This window comes from Labrus mixtus, chromosome 7 (assembly GCF_963584025.1).
Source record: "Labrus mixtus chromosome 7, fLabMix1.1, whole genome shotgun sequence".
In the NCBI taxonomy this organism is placed as follows: Eukaryota; Metazoa; Chordata; class Actinopteri; order Labriformes; family Labridae; genus Labrus; species Labrus mixtus.
In genome coordinates, this window is record NC_083618.1 from 25,181,342 (window position 1) to 25,193,429 (window position 12,088).

The window sequence follows — 12,088 nt, forward strand, 5'->3', positions numbered from 1 at the left end:
TAAATATATTAAACAATAATTTATTATTTCTTGCATTTTACAATACCTCAAATCGTTTGGCTAACTAGGGATTTGTAAAGCTTTTATTCTGTTCAATACAATACACCATAAGAAAGGGAAAAGGCTACAAGATTTGCTTCAATAAGCACATATTCTAATATTTCAAAGTGATAAACATCCTTCTCTAATGTTATGTACATAAACAATAACATAACCATACATCTTTACTGAAATTCGCAAAAGATGGTAAATGACTGAAAATATAACTGTAAGACAACTGCAAAAAGTGTTTTGTAACTTACAAATGTCCTTTTCAAAAGCATTATGTGTTATACCTTGTAGGAAAATAGTACTGTTTCCATGAAAGCAGCATAACTGAGAAAAGTTATATAGTACAAAAAAACATGTAAAGTAATGGAAATGCTTAATTTTTAGGGGGAATATTGTGTTTTTGTTTCAGAAATTATTTGACAGATAAGTACAAATGTAGAAAAAGTTATTGAACAAAATTGAAAACAGGTTTTGGAACATATTCCCAGAGCAGTGACCAAGTCATTTCACGTTCAACGATCATCTGAAGGACCTTCTTTTCACCAAAGTGGTGGAAAACGATTGTCCAGAAAAACGTTGCCACATTGAACAAGGCAGTATAGGCTACCTGAAATTGAAGTGCCTCTGGTAAATCACACTCCAGTACTTCCTCCTCTGACTGGTCTTCCTTCTAAACTCACACCAGGACTTACACGGTGGTCACAGACAGGAGCGAGTTGTAAGACCTTGTACCATCTGGTGACTTCGTACCATGGGTCAGCAGTTCCTGGATGGTCATCCAGTTGTCAAATATTTTCTTATTCCTCTTTTTCATCAACTTTTTGTGGCTGAGTTCAATGATGTTGGGCTCCTTTTTTTCCTCCAGACCTTGTGTCTCCTTTAGACAATCCGCCCGGCTCTGTTTCATGAACTCGCGGCGTTGTCTCTGCTGTTTGGCGCGAACTGCATGTTGCTTCCTTTCCTCCTTGCTCCAGTAGCGGCCCATCTTGAGCTCACTTATAGCGTCATCATCTGTGGTCAAACCACTGCGCTCTTCATGAATGCGCAGCGCACGCTCTCGGAGCAACTTGTCCCGGACAGGTCGTTTGGTGATGTAGCGCGTGCCATCGCTGCGGACCTTCACCTTCCATTCCATTTTAGGGTCCAAGTCACTTGGGATGATGGAGTCGCGGCATATGCTGACCAGACTCAACTGGCTCTGGGCATACTCCACGGCTGATTTCTGCTGGATCAACTGCATGTAGCTCTGATAGTGCTGGGCATGGGCAGGGATGTGGGCGTGCTTGTAAAGTGAATGTGGCTGAGAGAAGTTTTGCCTTGGCTTACTGGACTCTGCATGTTTCCTCTCCCCACTCTCTGCCTGCAGTGCTCCATCTGAATCCTTGGAGGAATCTCTGCTCCTGCTAGGGCCAGAGGCTTCCTGAAGAGGGGACAGGAGAGGTTTGAGCACCCCGCTGTTGGAGCCGGTGGAGCCGGTGGAGCCGGTGGAGCCCGACGCCCCAGCTGGACCCTGAGTCCCCGCTCCTCGATGTAGCGAGTTGTCTGGTGACAGCTCCAATGTCAGCGGCGTACTGCGGCAGCTCTCGCCAGTGTTGTAAGCACTGGAACTGTCTTTGTCTGATTTCTCCGGCAGCTCTGTAATGTCTGAAAGCTCGTGTCGACGTGCGTCAATGCTGGTATTGTAGTTGCGGAAACCGCTGTTGTGAAGCATCCAGGACTCGTGGCACTGCTCTCTCAGCAGTTGCATTTTGTGAGCACGGACAATATTCAGGCACTCCAGTTCGATGATGCGCAGCTCCTCATTCAGCAGCTCCAGTTCTTTGTCCACACTTTCTTGTTCCTTGGCAACTGCAACGCCATCAGTCTGGCCGTATGGAGCTCTAGTGTTCCTCATCTGGCATTTCAGCTCCAGGAGTTCTCTGAAACGCTCACACTCATCAGCTGTTATTCCAAGGAGGTCGGTGTCAGTGTAGTCTGGAGAGATGAACGATTCACAGCTTAAGGGTAGGTCAGCGCTGCCTAGAGTGTCCTGGCTGTATGTCAGCTTTCCTGAGCTACCGAGTGTGTTGGACGCCGTGGTCTGGTCATCGCCCAGGTTTTCCTGCTCTGAGCTCTCATCATTTCGCGTACTCTCATCTGTGCGACCAAGACCACTGTCCTTCTCGTGGTGGTTGGACAGCAGAGTGGCTGTGTCTGTGCTGCCTTCTTCCTCTTCTTGCTTTTTCTGTAAAAATAGACGACAGAATAACAAACTCTGAATCCTGAAAGTCAGAAAGTGCATTGATTTTAATTATGAACAACACGATCAACGTTATCTTTTTTTATAGTGTTGTAAAAATAAAACATTGGAGAGTATATTTTCTTTTTCTTGCCTTTTCAGCTAATGGAATGCTGCTGATCTTGTTAAATTGTGTGAAATACAATTGTTGATAAAAATGTAATAAAACTTAAACAACATTTTATGACATAGAACAAATTAGATAAAATAATCCCAACTCAAAAACAACAGAAAAACAAATCAAAAAAATGATTCTTGCAGCTTTTTAATTTAAAATGGAACTACAACAAGGCGTAGCGAGCTGTGAGCCTGTATGTCCTAAGAAGCGTGTGTACCTGCTGCAAAATGCTTGCCGTAAACTGCATGGCCTGATGGTGCTGCTGCTCAAGCATATCCATATGGAGGTCATCCAGGAAGTCATTCCTGTCGTCATCCATCCAGCCCTCATCCAGCTGAGATCCGGTGGGGAGAAGAGATGCAAATATTGATTTTTTTAGTTTTTAAGTTTTACTTAAAAAAATGAAAATAACCAAGACTGCTATAGAAAGATTTACTTTGGTTTGAGGGCATGCAAATAGGACAACAAGACATTTCGTGTTAAAACCTTACTTGGTCACTTTGGGAAACAAATATGTCTGTTAAATTAAAACCTAAGCTTTTGGTTTGTACCAAAGAAGACTTCTGAATTACCTGGGTCTCTGGCCTGGCCACCAGCAAAAAGATATTCTGGCTCCCCTCACTGGTCAGCAGTGCTACAGCACCCTCCCGGTTTTGGATCTCAACACCATTGATCTTGATGGACAGAAGGAAATATTGAGACACATGATCTTATTTAAACACTTACAATCTTTACATTTCTGTTAATAATTTCTTGACAGCCACTTGTAGAAATCATCTACCCAAGTTATTTACATTTCCAAAACTGATAATTGATTTAAAAACAATTAATAGTAGAAAACTACATTAAATGAGTAGCAAGGAGATGAGTTAGAGTGCTGTGATTGCAGTGAGCGAACCTGAATGATTTTGTCCCCTTCTCTAATTCTACCATCCTTTGCAGCAATGCTGTTTGGATCAATCTAAAGACCAAAGGAAAAGAGTAACAGATTAAAAGCTGGCATTCATTTACTACAGAGGGAGGTTTGTAATCCTACCAGAGCTGCATACCTCACTGATGTAGATTCCAGTCTCGTCCTCATCATCAGTCCTGTAACAGATAGTCAGACCAAGCTTGTCCTGGATGTTTGCTCTGTACAGATGAACTTCCTGTAAAGACACATGCACAAATAAATATTTCATCATACAAGTGAAATGATATATCGACATTATACATTTGAAATTATATTTGTATCTCTGCAGTATTTTAAAAAATGTGTGTATTGTCTTTCGCTTGTTTGTTTGTTTGTGGACATCCTAATTAAAATAGGTACGTAAATGGGGTCAAAGAGCAATGATGCTCCATTAATCCATGTACTGACTCTTTCAGCTGGATGCAGAGCAGCCATATTCTTTCTCAGAGGTCGACTGATAGAATGTGAGATAATGCTGTGGACTGCATATGGACCTGCCTCGTCAACACCTTTTATCTCAAAGATAATAAGAAAGATAACTTTATGACAAGACTATTAAGCAAATAAAATGAAATAAATGTTTCACAATGTTCGGGATGATAGGGAAAAATAGGGTTCTACTTATTTTTTCGTCCTTATATTTATGTTTTGTAAACTACTTTGGACTGGTTTTCATGGGGTTACAATGAATGGGTTTAAGCTGTGTTTTATTCTGGGTTGTCCGTTAGTCTTAAATGCACCATTCTTGAGGAGCGCACATAGCGGTGCTGTGTCGCCTCTAATATCAAGTAATCAAGCTACTAGACTCGATAGCTGACACAAACCCATGAACTTGTTGTAAAACCAGCGATGTATCTTCTTACGGGATCCAAATACAACCAAAAATGATATCTCATAGAAAAAGCCTGGGAACATCATTCATCACAATGCCGTCCAGTGCGATCAAGGCACGCCAGTGGCCTGGCAGACCGGCGTGTAGGTGAGCTGACCCTGCCTTATGTTTTCCCTGTTGTGAGAACCAGTACTTTCTGTCACAGTCATCTCTTCACCTCTATGTCACACTTCCAAGTTTTGTTTCATTTATATGTGTAGCTGGTGATAGCTCGTAACACACAGTTAGTATGATTTATAGAGTTTAAATTGTGAGCAAAATTTCTGACCATTCTAAAAAACAACCTTTTGTAATTTAAAACTTTTACATCATTATTCAACAGTAATTAGACCCAGTGTTAGTTAGCGAACTGACCTTTGCCTTCCTCTCACTCTTGATGCAAACAGATACATCAGTAAGGCTCAGTAAGCTGCAGTTAACCTTTGCAGTAATTGGATGTAAAAAAATGTATGACATTTATAACCACAAACCTATTCAACTTAAATAATGCATGGGTCTTCACTAAGCACATTTGCAATTTTATTAGACTCAGAAGTAACTCCATAACTAGGTAACAAACAGCTATACCTTTTGCTGTAATTTTTCAAAATGTTTCACAAAAGTAAAAAAAAAAAAAAAAAAGCTGATTTGAAAGGGAGGACAGAATATTATGGTACAGTTCTTTATTTTATTTATTATTTTTTGACCTCAATTTGAGGAATAAATGAGAGTCGTTCTATTTCAGTATTCTTTTTCACCACTTAATTTTCTTTCCTTTGGAAGAAACACTACAAACGTTTGTTTAGTGTCTTGAAATTATATTTATTGTCTAAATTACTAAATAAATCTAATTTCAAGACTCTAAACAAGTGCTTTCTGCATCCCCCGATATTTTTTTACTTATAACTTATTATTTTTATATTTAAAATAAGATGTTCATCCGGACTTGTGAATTGAACATGGCTTATAGGGAGTGTTATACAATGGTGGCTTGGATTTAATGATAAGGGGGGTGGGTGGGTGGGGAACTAATAATAAACCCCTCTAATTAGGGGGGTGTCCCTAGAGATAGGTGCAGGAGCACAACAGTAACCTACACAACACCTAACCCTAAATAACTGTTTTATTATCAAGACTTGTGGTCAATAGTAAGAGTATTGGACCGGAGAAACAGAGTGGTTGGACTCACAAAAGAACACTGCTGTCAACGTGTAGGATTAATTAATGAAAAAAACTTTATGTTAACCTCATATTCCAGCTCCTCTCGCTCTATGTCCTGCTGCATGACCTCGAGGAAGTCATTTGAATCAAAGTACTCGTGTCCTGGAGGATGCCTGAGAGAAGATGTAAGACAAATTAAAAATGTGGACTATAAATATAACAACCATAAATTCAAAAGGAGAGAAAACATGTATTAACATATGAAAGCAGATACGGCTACTGAAAAAAGTTGATCTATTTATTAACTTTGACATTTAAATACTCTGACTTTAAACTCAGAATTCTGATTTTAGTCTCAAATCCTGGTGAAAAGAAAAACGAGACTTCTGACTGTAATTTCACATTTCTAATAAAAATAATGTCTGAATTATGAAAAAAGGCTGTACTCATTACATTTGAGGAGTTTGATTTTCTTATTACAAGAAATAATTGGCAATAATTAGAATTAAATGTAGAAATCATGCTTGTATCAGATCTAAGTAAAGTAACCCCCAGACATAAAATACATCAAAATGTTATTAATTTCATTCAGAAATATTTATTCATAAAGGCATACTGTCCATCTGATTTTAACCAATCAGTATTTTGAAAAAAAAATAAAAATCCAGCAACCAGTATATTTTCATTTTTTTTGGCTGGAGATATATTTAACTGTAAGGCCTTGACTGTTCTTCTAAACTGGACAAAATCTGGGTCAATTGAAATAGTTGTCAAACCGAGCAGGCTTACTCCTCTGGAAGAAGGAATTCATCCAGCTCTGTCATCGGGAGTGACGAAGGTAGGTTTGTAAGGGCCACTATGTGCTGCAGGGTGATGTCGGTCTGAGTGCTGACGTCTAAGATCTGGGAATCATCAGCCTGGCTGACCAGTTTGCCGCTTGGGGTCCGGCGCAGAACCTGGACCACAACGGGCTCCTTCGCGGTGCAGAAGGTCTCAACTGCCTGATCATGGGTGGACTTGGAGAGATCCTTGCCATTGACCTTTGAGAATAGACAAAGAACCAGGAACAAATCAAAAGGATGCATGACAGATACAATTATTTCCCATTAGGTGAAGCGATATTCTTGTCGAGAAATAACACATCAGTCACATCTTATTTTTTTAGGGTTACAGTCAGGCAAGGTAGAATAAGACCTTAATTAGGAAGAGACTCTCTTTAAATATTAAGGTCAATAGCTGAGGTTATAAAAGGGGCCCCTCAGCAGAGGACATGTTTGACCTATTGTCATAGAGGATGGAGTAAGTGTCTCATGCTAACCTCCAAAAATTATTTTAAGCAAAGGGCCACAGCAGAAAATAGACTTATTTTGTTTGGTTGAGCCAATTGATGCCTGCTCTTAGTAGAATGTGTTAATGAACTGATTGCACAGACCAATGAGACTTTACTTGACTTGTCCTTTTGAGCAGAAATCCACCACAGTAGTCCTACTCTTTTATTTGCTGACTTTATTTTGCTAAAGTCGTGCTAAACTAAAATGTATTTCCAATGAAAGGCATAGATCAAAACACTCTGCCTGAAGTCCTCCGTTATTCATTATTTATTAAAGGCACAACATGTCCATGATCAACAATAACAACAGTGATTCAACTTCAGAAAGAGTAACCCCACGACCTGTTCTACTGAAGCATCATATGAGACATGTACCTGTCTCAGAGAGAGAAAGAGAAACAAAACCTGGAAGTTGAAGGCAAAGTCTCGGCTTGAGTACAGACACAGGTAACAGTATTTTCCTTAGACCATTTATATTGTATTCATTATTTCTTATCAGCCTTATAAGCATATAATTCACTCATACGATAGTAACACATGTTTATATCACAACCAGAGTTGATCAGCTTTCTTTTAAAGCAAACAACATTTATTTAATTTAAACAATGTTTATTTTATTAACAACCATCCATTACTATAGTAAAAATAGGGTAATGTAAGAGCTGGGATACACGGAGGTGTTAGTTTAAATAAGTTTATGTGACATGCAACTTATATCGTTAAATATTCATAGAGAATTATGTCAACTTCCTGAAATTATTTGGGTTTATTACACACTTAGATTTCATCATTTTTGTATTTTTGATAAAAATTTGTGTACAAAAATAAAAATCTTCCTTTTTTATTTACTCTCAGCTCCATCCAACCATCTGCATAGACGGGCTGCAGGGGTCCTTCTCTGAATATAGCCTTGGGGGATACTACAGCTTTTATGTGGCTGGAGGCACTTTCTGAAGTGTGTTTCATAAATAAAATTATTTGTTTAAGTGAATTAAAAAAAACTGATTGAAGCCAGAAAGATTAGGAAAAGTCATGAACATGTATTTGAAATACCTTTATATTAGACTATATGAGGTCTAATTAAATGTATTTAATTTAAAAAAATATATAATTACATATCCAATGAAATTGAAACTAATGATATATCGCCCTAAATGTTTTCTTTTTGTTATCAAGATATATTTTTCTTTCATTATACAATAGCTAAAAACAAAATCTATAATCTGCTTGATAAAAGTCAATGTTAACAAATAAATGAGCATATAGATGAATTCAATCAGCACTGATAGAGATAATACCCAGGTAATGTTTCAAAGAGACATAGAAAGATAAAAGCTCAACTGTTCTTACTCTAGTAAGCACAGTCTTCGTGTTAATGATGCATTTTTAACACACCTGCTACACACCACTTTTCTTCTGAAGCAAAAATGCGCAAAACAAGCACAGGACTGTTAAACATTAATTCTACTGAAAGTCAAGGGTTTCCTTTGACGGAAACCTCAGTGTCAGCATTCAGGTGAGAATGAGTAAGTGGGCAGCGATTTACAGACATTAGCAGAAAAAGTATTAGCCCTAAATCACCTTAAAAATGCTTTTTTTTTGTGTTTTCAAAAAGCATACATGGTTCGAAAATCAATTAATCTGAGGGTGGTGACAAACCACAACAGCATTGATGCTGTAAAATCAGTAGCGCTAATCTCACATTCCCGTGTAATGGTGGTTCATCTACTTGAAGGATACTCGACCAAGTTTACTTCCACTTTTGATAAATATTAATTGTTTTAGGTAAGATGCACACGGCAACTTCTTCTTCTAGTTGGAGCCCAGCAATAACAAGTCCTCAAATCCCTTCCTGCAATCAAACCCCCTATACACAGAACGCTACTCAACTGCTACAGGATTGCAGGATAAACGACTTCACAACATTGCTCCTGGATTCCATGCTCGTACCTTTTATACAATACAACACACCTGAAGAATCGCACAACATTCCTGCCCGTAACAGACTAAAAGATCGACTGAGAGAGCTTAACTAGTTTGTTCACAGTACCTGACATACTTGGTAGAGTAGTTTATAATGCTCCTCAGGCTTCTGCAAGGTACAGAGGCTGCATCCCATTGTGGACAGATTACACCATCAAGACTCTCCGAACAGCAGCTTAGAGAGAAGCACCATATATTGTTTTTCCTTTACCTCTCTGAATGCAGTCCCTGTCATCTCTACGTCTGTCAAACAAACATTTTTGACTGAAAAGATTGACTTCTGCCAAGGTTTTGGCTGTATCTCTGCACTCAGCCTTCCCTCTCTCTCCCACACCCCTTCTCGACTCACATTCTCCCTCCTTCTCTGACGCTCTTTCAGCCGTTTGCTGAGCTTACTGAGGTCAGTGCCAGGGTTTGGCTATCGGGTTCATAAAGAGCTACTCATTGATTATGCATGTTTACAGCCTTCTGGTCAGCGTGACGACAAGAGATTCATCTGTGACAACAGATCAAACCGTAAATATTCGGGACTAATGCTTCCAAAGCTGTGCACTACTTTGTTAAAGCATATCCTTTCTATACTTCCAATGAAATTAACTCATGGCTCCAGCAGGAAGACACACTGAACATTCTTTCCTCGTATATCTATCTTAAAATACAAGTTCTCCACACTTTTCTTGTTCAGTATTTATCGGAGAATGCTGGATTAGTAGTGTGGTTCAAAAGCTTCTATCAAGCAATTTTTATTTTTCTCTTATGCCACAACAACAAAATGTGAAGCCTGAGGTCCCATAATAAAAGGTCAAGCTTACATTGAATGCTTGTTTGACAGCATGTAACAATATTCTCATTAATGCATAGATTTGTTTTTTTTTTCAGGGGAAATGTATGTTTGGGCAAAAAACACTGATGCTTTAGGCAAAGTTTTTGTAATTTTCCTATAATTGTTCTTTCTATTAGGCTTCCCATCTCTTAAAATCATTGAATCACTTGGAGGGGAATGAGGCTAATGAGATTTCTCTTTTTTTATTTAATCTCTGTATTTGTTTTCAGTCCTATACATTTTTATTACATAGCTGTTTTCTTCAACAAACAAAAAAAGAAGTGAGAATTCAAATGAAGTCCCTGAAGGTGGAAGAAGAAGAGGCAATTTTTGAAGGTTTCTGTGAACTCACAATCATTCATAAACCCCCCCTGGCCTTACATGAGCTAGGCTCAAACTTTCATCCTTCAGCATTAGGACATTTTTTAAACTCACATTAACTGTACTGCTCTGCCTGGGGCTGGGATCAGTGGGGAGTTTTAGCCTGCGTTTTTGCCAAGCTAATCTTTCTTTAACTCTTAGATAATCCCTTTCACAAAATACAAGGAAGAAAGCACTCTTATATAAACAATTGCAATAAAGGGTTAGGATTCGTTTGTAAAGACAAGAAACGTTACCGCCTTCTATCCCCAATTCATTGTGGTACTTGGATGCTGTGGATTTGATCTATCCTGGGCTATATCATTCATATTCATAGAGCCAACTTCATGTTGTTTCTGCATTCTAATGGGACCATTGTGAAGTCATGGCTTTAACTCCAGCCACAATGGAATCAGGTGGTGATTGCTGTAGCATTAAAAACACTTGAGTTTTAACATATCTCCTTCCTTCTCTGTAAAGTCTTCATGCTCCCTCGTACAAATTATGACATCTACAAGCTAAACTGCAGTTACAAGACGGGCTGAGAATAATAACTATTTTCCTTTTTTTCCTTTTAATATAATATATACTAATAAAAGATTTATTACAGAAATGTTGACTCCAAAATCAAAGCTCCTCCCCAAGATCAGTAAGGCTAACAGGTGAAATATTACACATACTAACTTAGACACATGTGGGCTGATGCAAGGAGCCTGATTACTGTTACATGATTTTAATGTGTTATGACATGATGGGTAAATCATGGTTCATGTGTTCCTTACTAAACATATCAGTGGTATTGTCATTAGTGAAGCGCTTATTTGTAATTCTGACTACTGTCATGTCTTGGTGTGCAGATCATATTAAAAAAGATGCAGAGGTGATCTGAAATTGCAACATGCATAATATCAGTAGCTGTAATTACTGTTACACTGTGGCCTTTAGATAGAATCAGGTTGAGGGTATGTCCTTGTTTATGTGTGGGCGCCCAATTACATCACAAATCTGTCCTGAGCCCCTGTCCTCTGCCAATACATGCACCAGAGATTTGGATTGTAGAATCCTGGCTCATGGCATACACACAAATTCACACACGTGTTAGAAAGCACATTTAAAGACATTCTAACACTGATGCGGACACAACAATCTTCTTTCCCTCAATAAGAATAATAATAATAATAATAACTTGGATTTATATAGCGCCTTTCAAGGAACCCAAGGCCGCTTTACAATGGTAGAAAGGAGACGGCAAAAAGCACACACACACACACACTCGATGGGGAGGGGGATGGGTATTAGCTAGGCCTCAGATCCGACGTGGCCGAATAGGAGGTACGGTCCAGGAATGAGGCAGACGAGGGTTCAGTGACCACAGACTGAAAGTTGTGCGAGAGCCAAACAGCTGATCGGCGACGAGCAGCTAACTGATTTTGAGTAGCTGTCTGACTACACAGAGTGAAAACAGCAACAACGTGTATCTGTTTGCAGACTCATTTAGTAGTGGATTAAGTAGAAGGGAGAGGCAAAAGTAGCACAAGAAACACGATTTTTGTCACGGGTTGCGAAGCGGCGACATACACGCCAGTGTCCTCGCTCACCCTTGAAAAACAAATATGATAAGAAAACCATGCAGAGGTAGACGCAGGACCAGTAAGAGTACAGCTACAGTTTAGCAGTCATACTGTTTGAGACAGACAAAACAACCCTTTGCAAGCTGTGATCATATGACCATCTCTAGTTAAGAGACGTCATGCTATATGAAAGCTAGAGAAGGAGATGTCAAACTTAGGATGAAGTTACATGGTCATTTCACAGATGGGGAAAAAAGATAGAACCTTTATGAGAAATAATTAATAATATAAGTATGCCACTCACACAGACTCTTCAATCTTGTCAACTTCATCCAAAATATATTTCACTGGGATATGTAAACCCACATATCCCAGTGAAATATATCTTTACAGGCTTTACTTCAAGTAACTTTTTTTACTAGATGCCATGGGATAGGCTGGATTTCTGAATCTGAATTAAAATGTTTATACTGCAAGTATTATATCCCTGTGACATACAGTTTGCTCAAGGTACATAAATCTCTCACCAACCCTCTATAGGATGTCCTTCATTGGCACAGACAAACTCCCTTTGGTCTCCATTGTATACA

General features: G+C 38.8%; 1 protein-coding gene across 2 annotated transcripts in view; it reads right to left on the reverse strand.

Annotated features, from left to right (window-relative positions):
- Positions 1–12,088, reverse strand: part of pdzrn3b (PDZ domain containing RING finger 3b) — a 59,637-nt gene continuing 47,549 nt past the window's right edge. For both annotated transcript variants that reach the window (XM_061041372.1, XM_061041371.1), the window contains 7 exons: positions 6,221–6,471; positions 5,517–5,604; positions 3,497–3,595; positions 3,346–3,408; positions 3,020–3,121; positions 2,665–2,781; positions 1–2,275 (listed from right to left, as the gene is read on the reverse strand). In XM_061041372.1, coding sequence (XP_060897355.1) covers positions 740–2,275; positions 2,665–2,781; positions 3,020–3,121; positions 3,346–3,408; positions 3,497–3,595; positions 5,517–5,604; positions 6,221–6,471 — 2,256 coding nt within the window. In that variant the 3' untranslated portion in view covers positions 1–739. The remainder of the gene's footprint in view (positions 2,276–2,664; positions 2,782–3,019; positions 3,122–3,345; positions 3,409–3,496; positions 3,596–5,516; positions 5,605–6,220; positions 6,472–12,088) is intronic.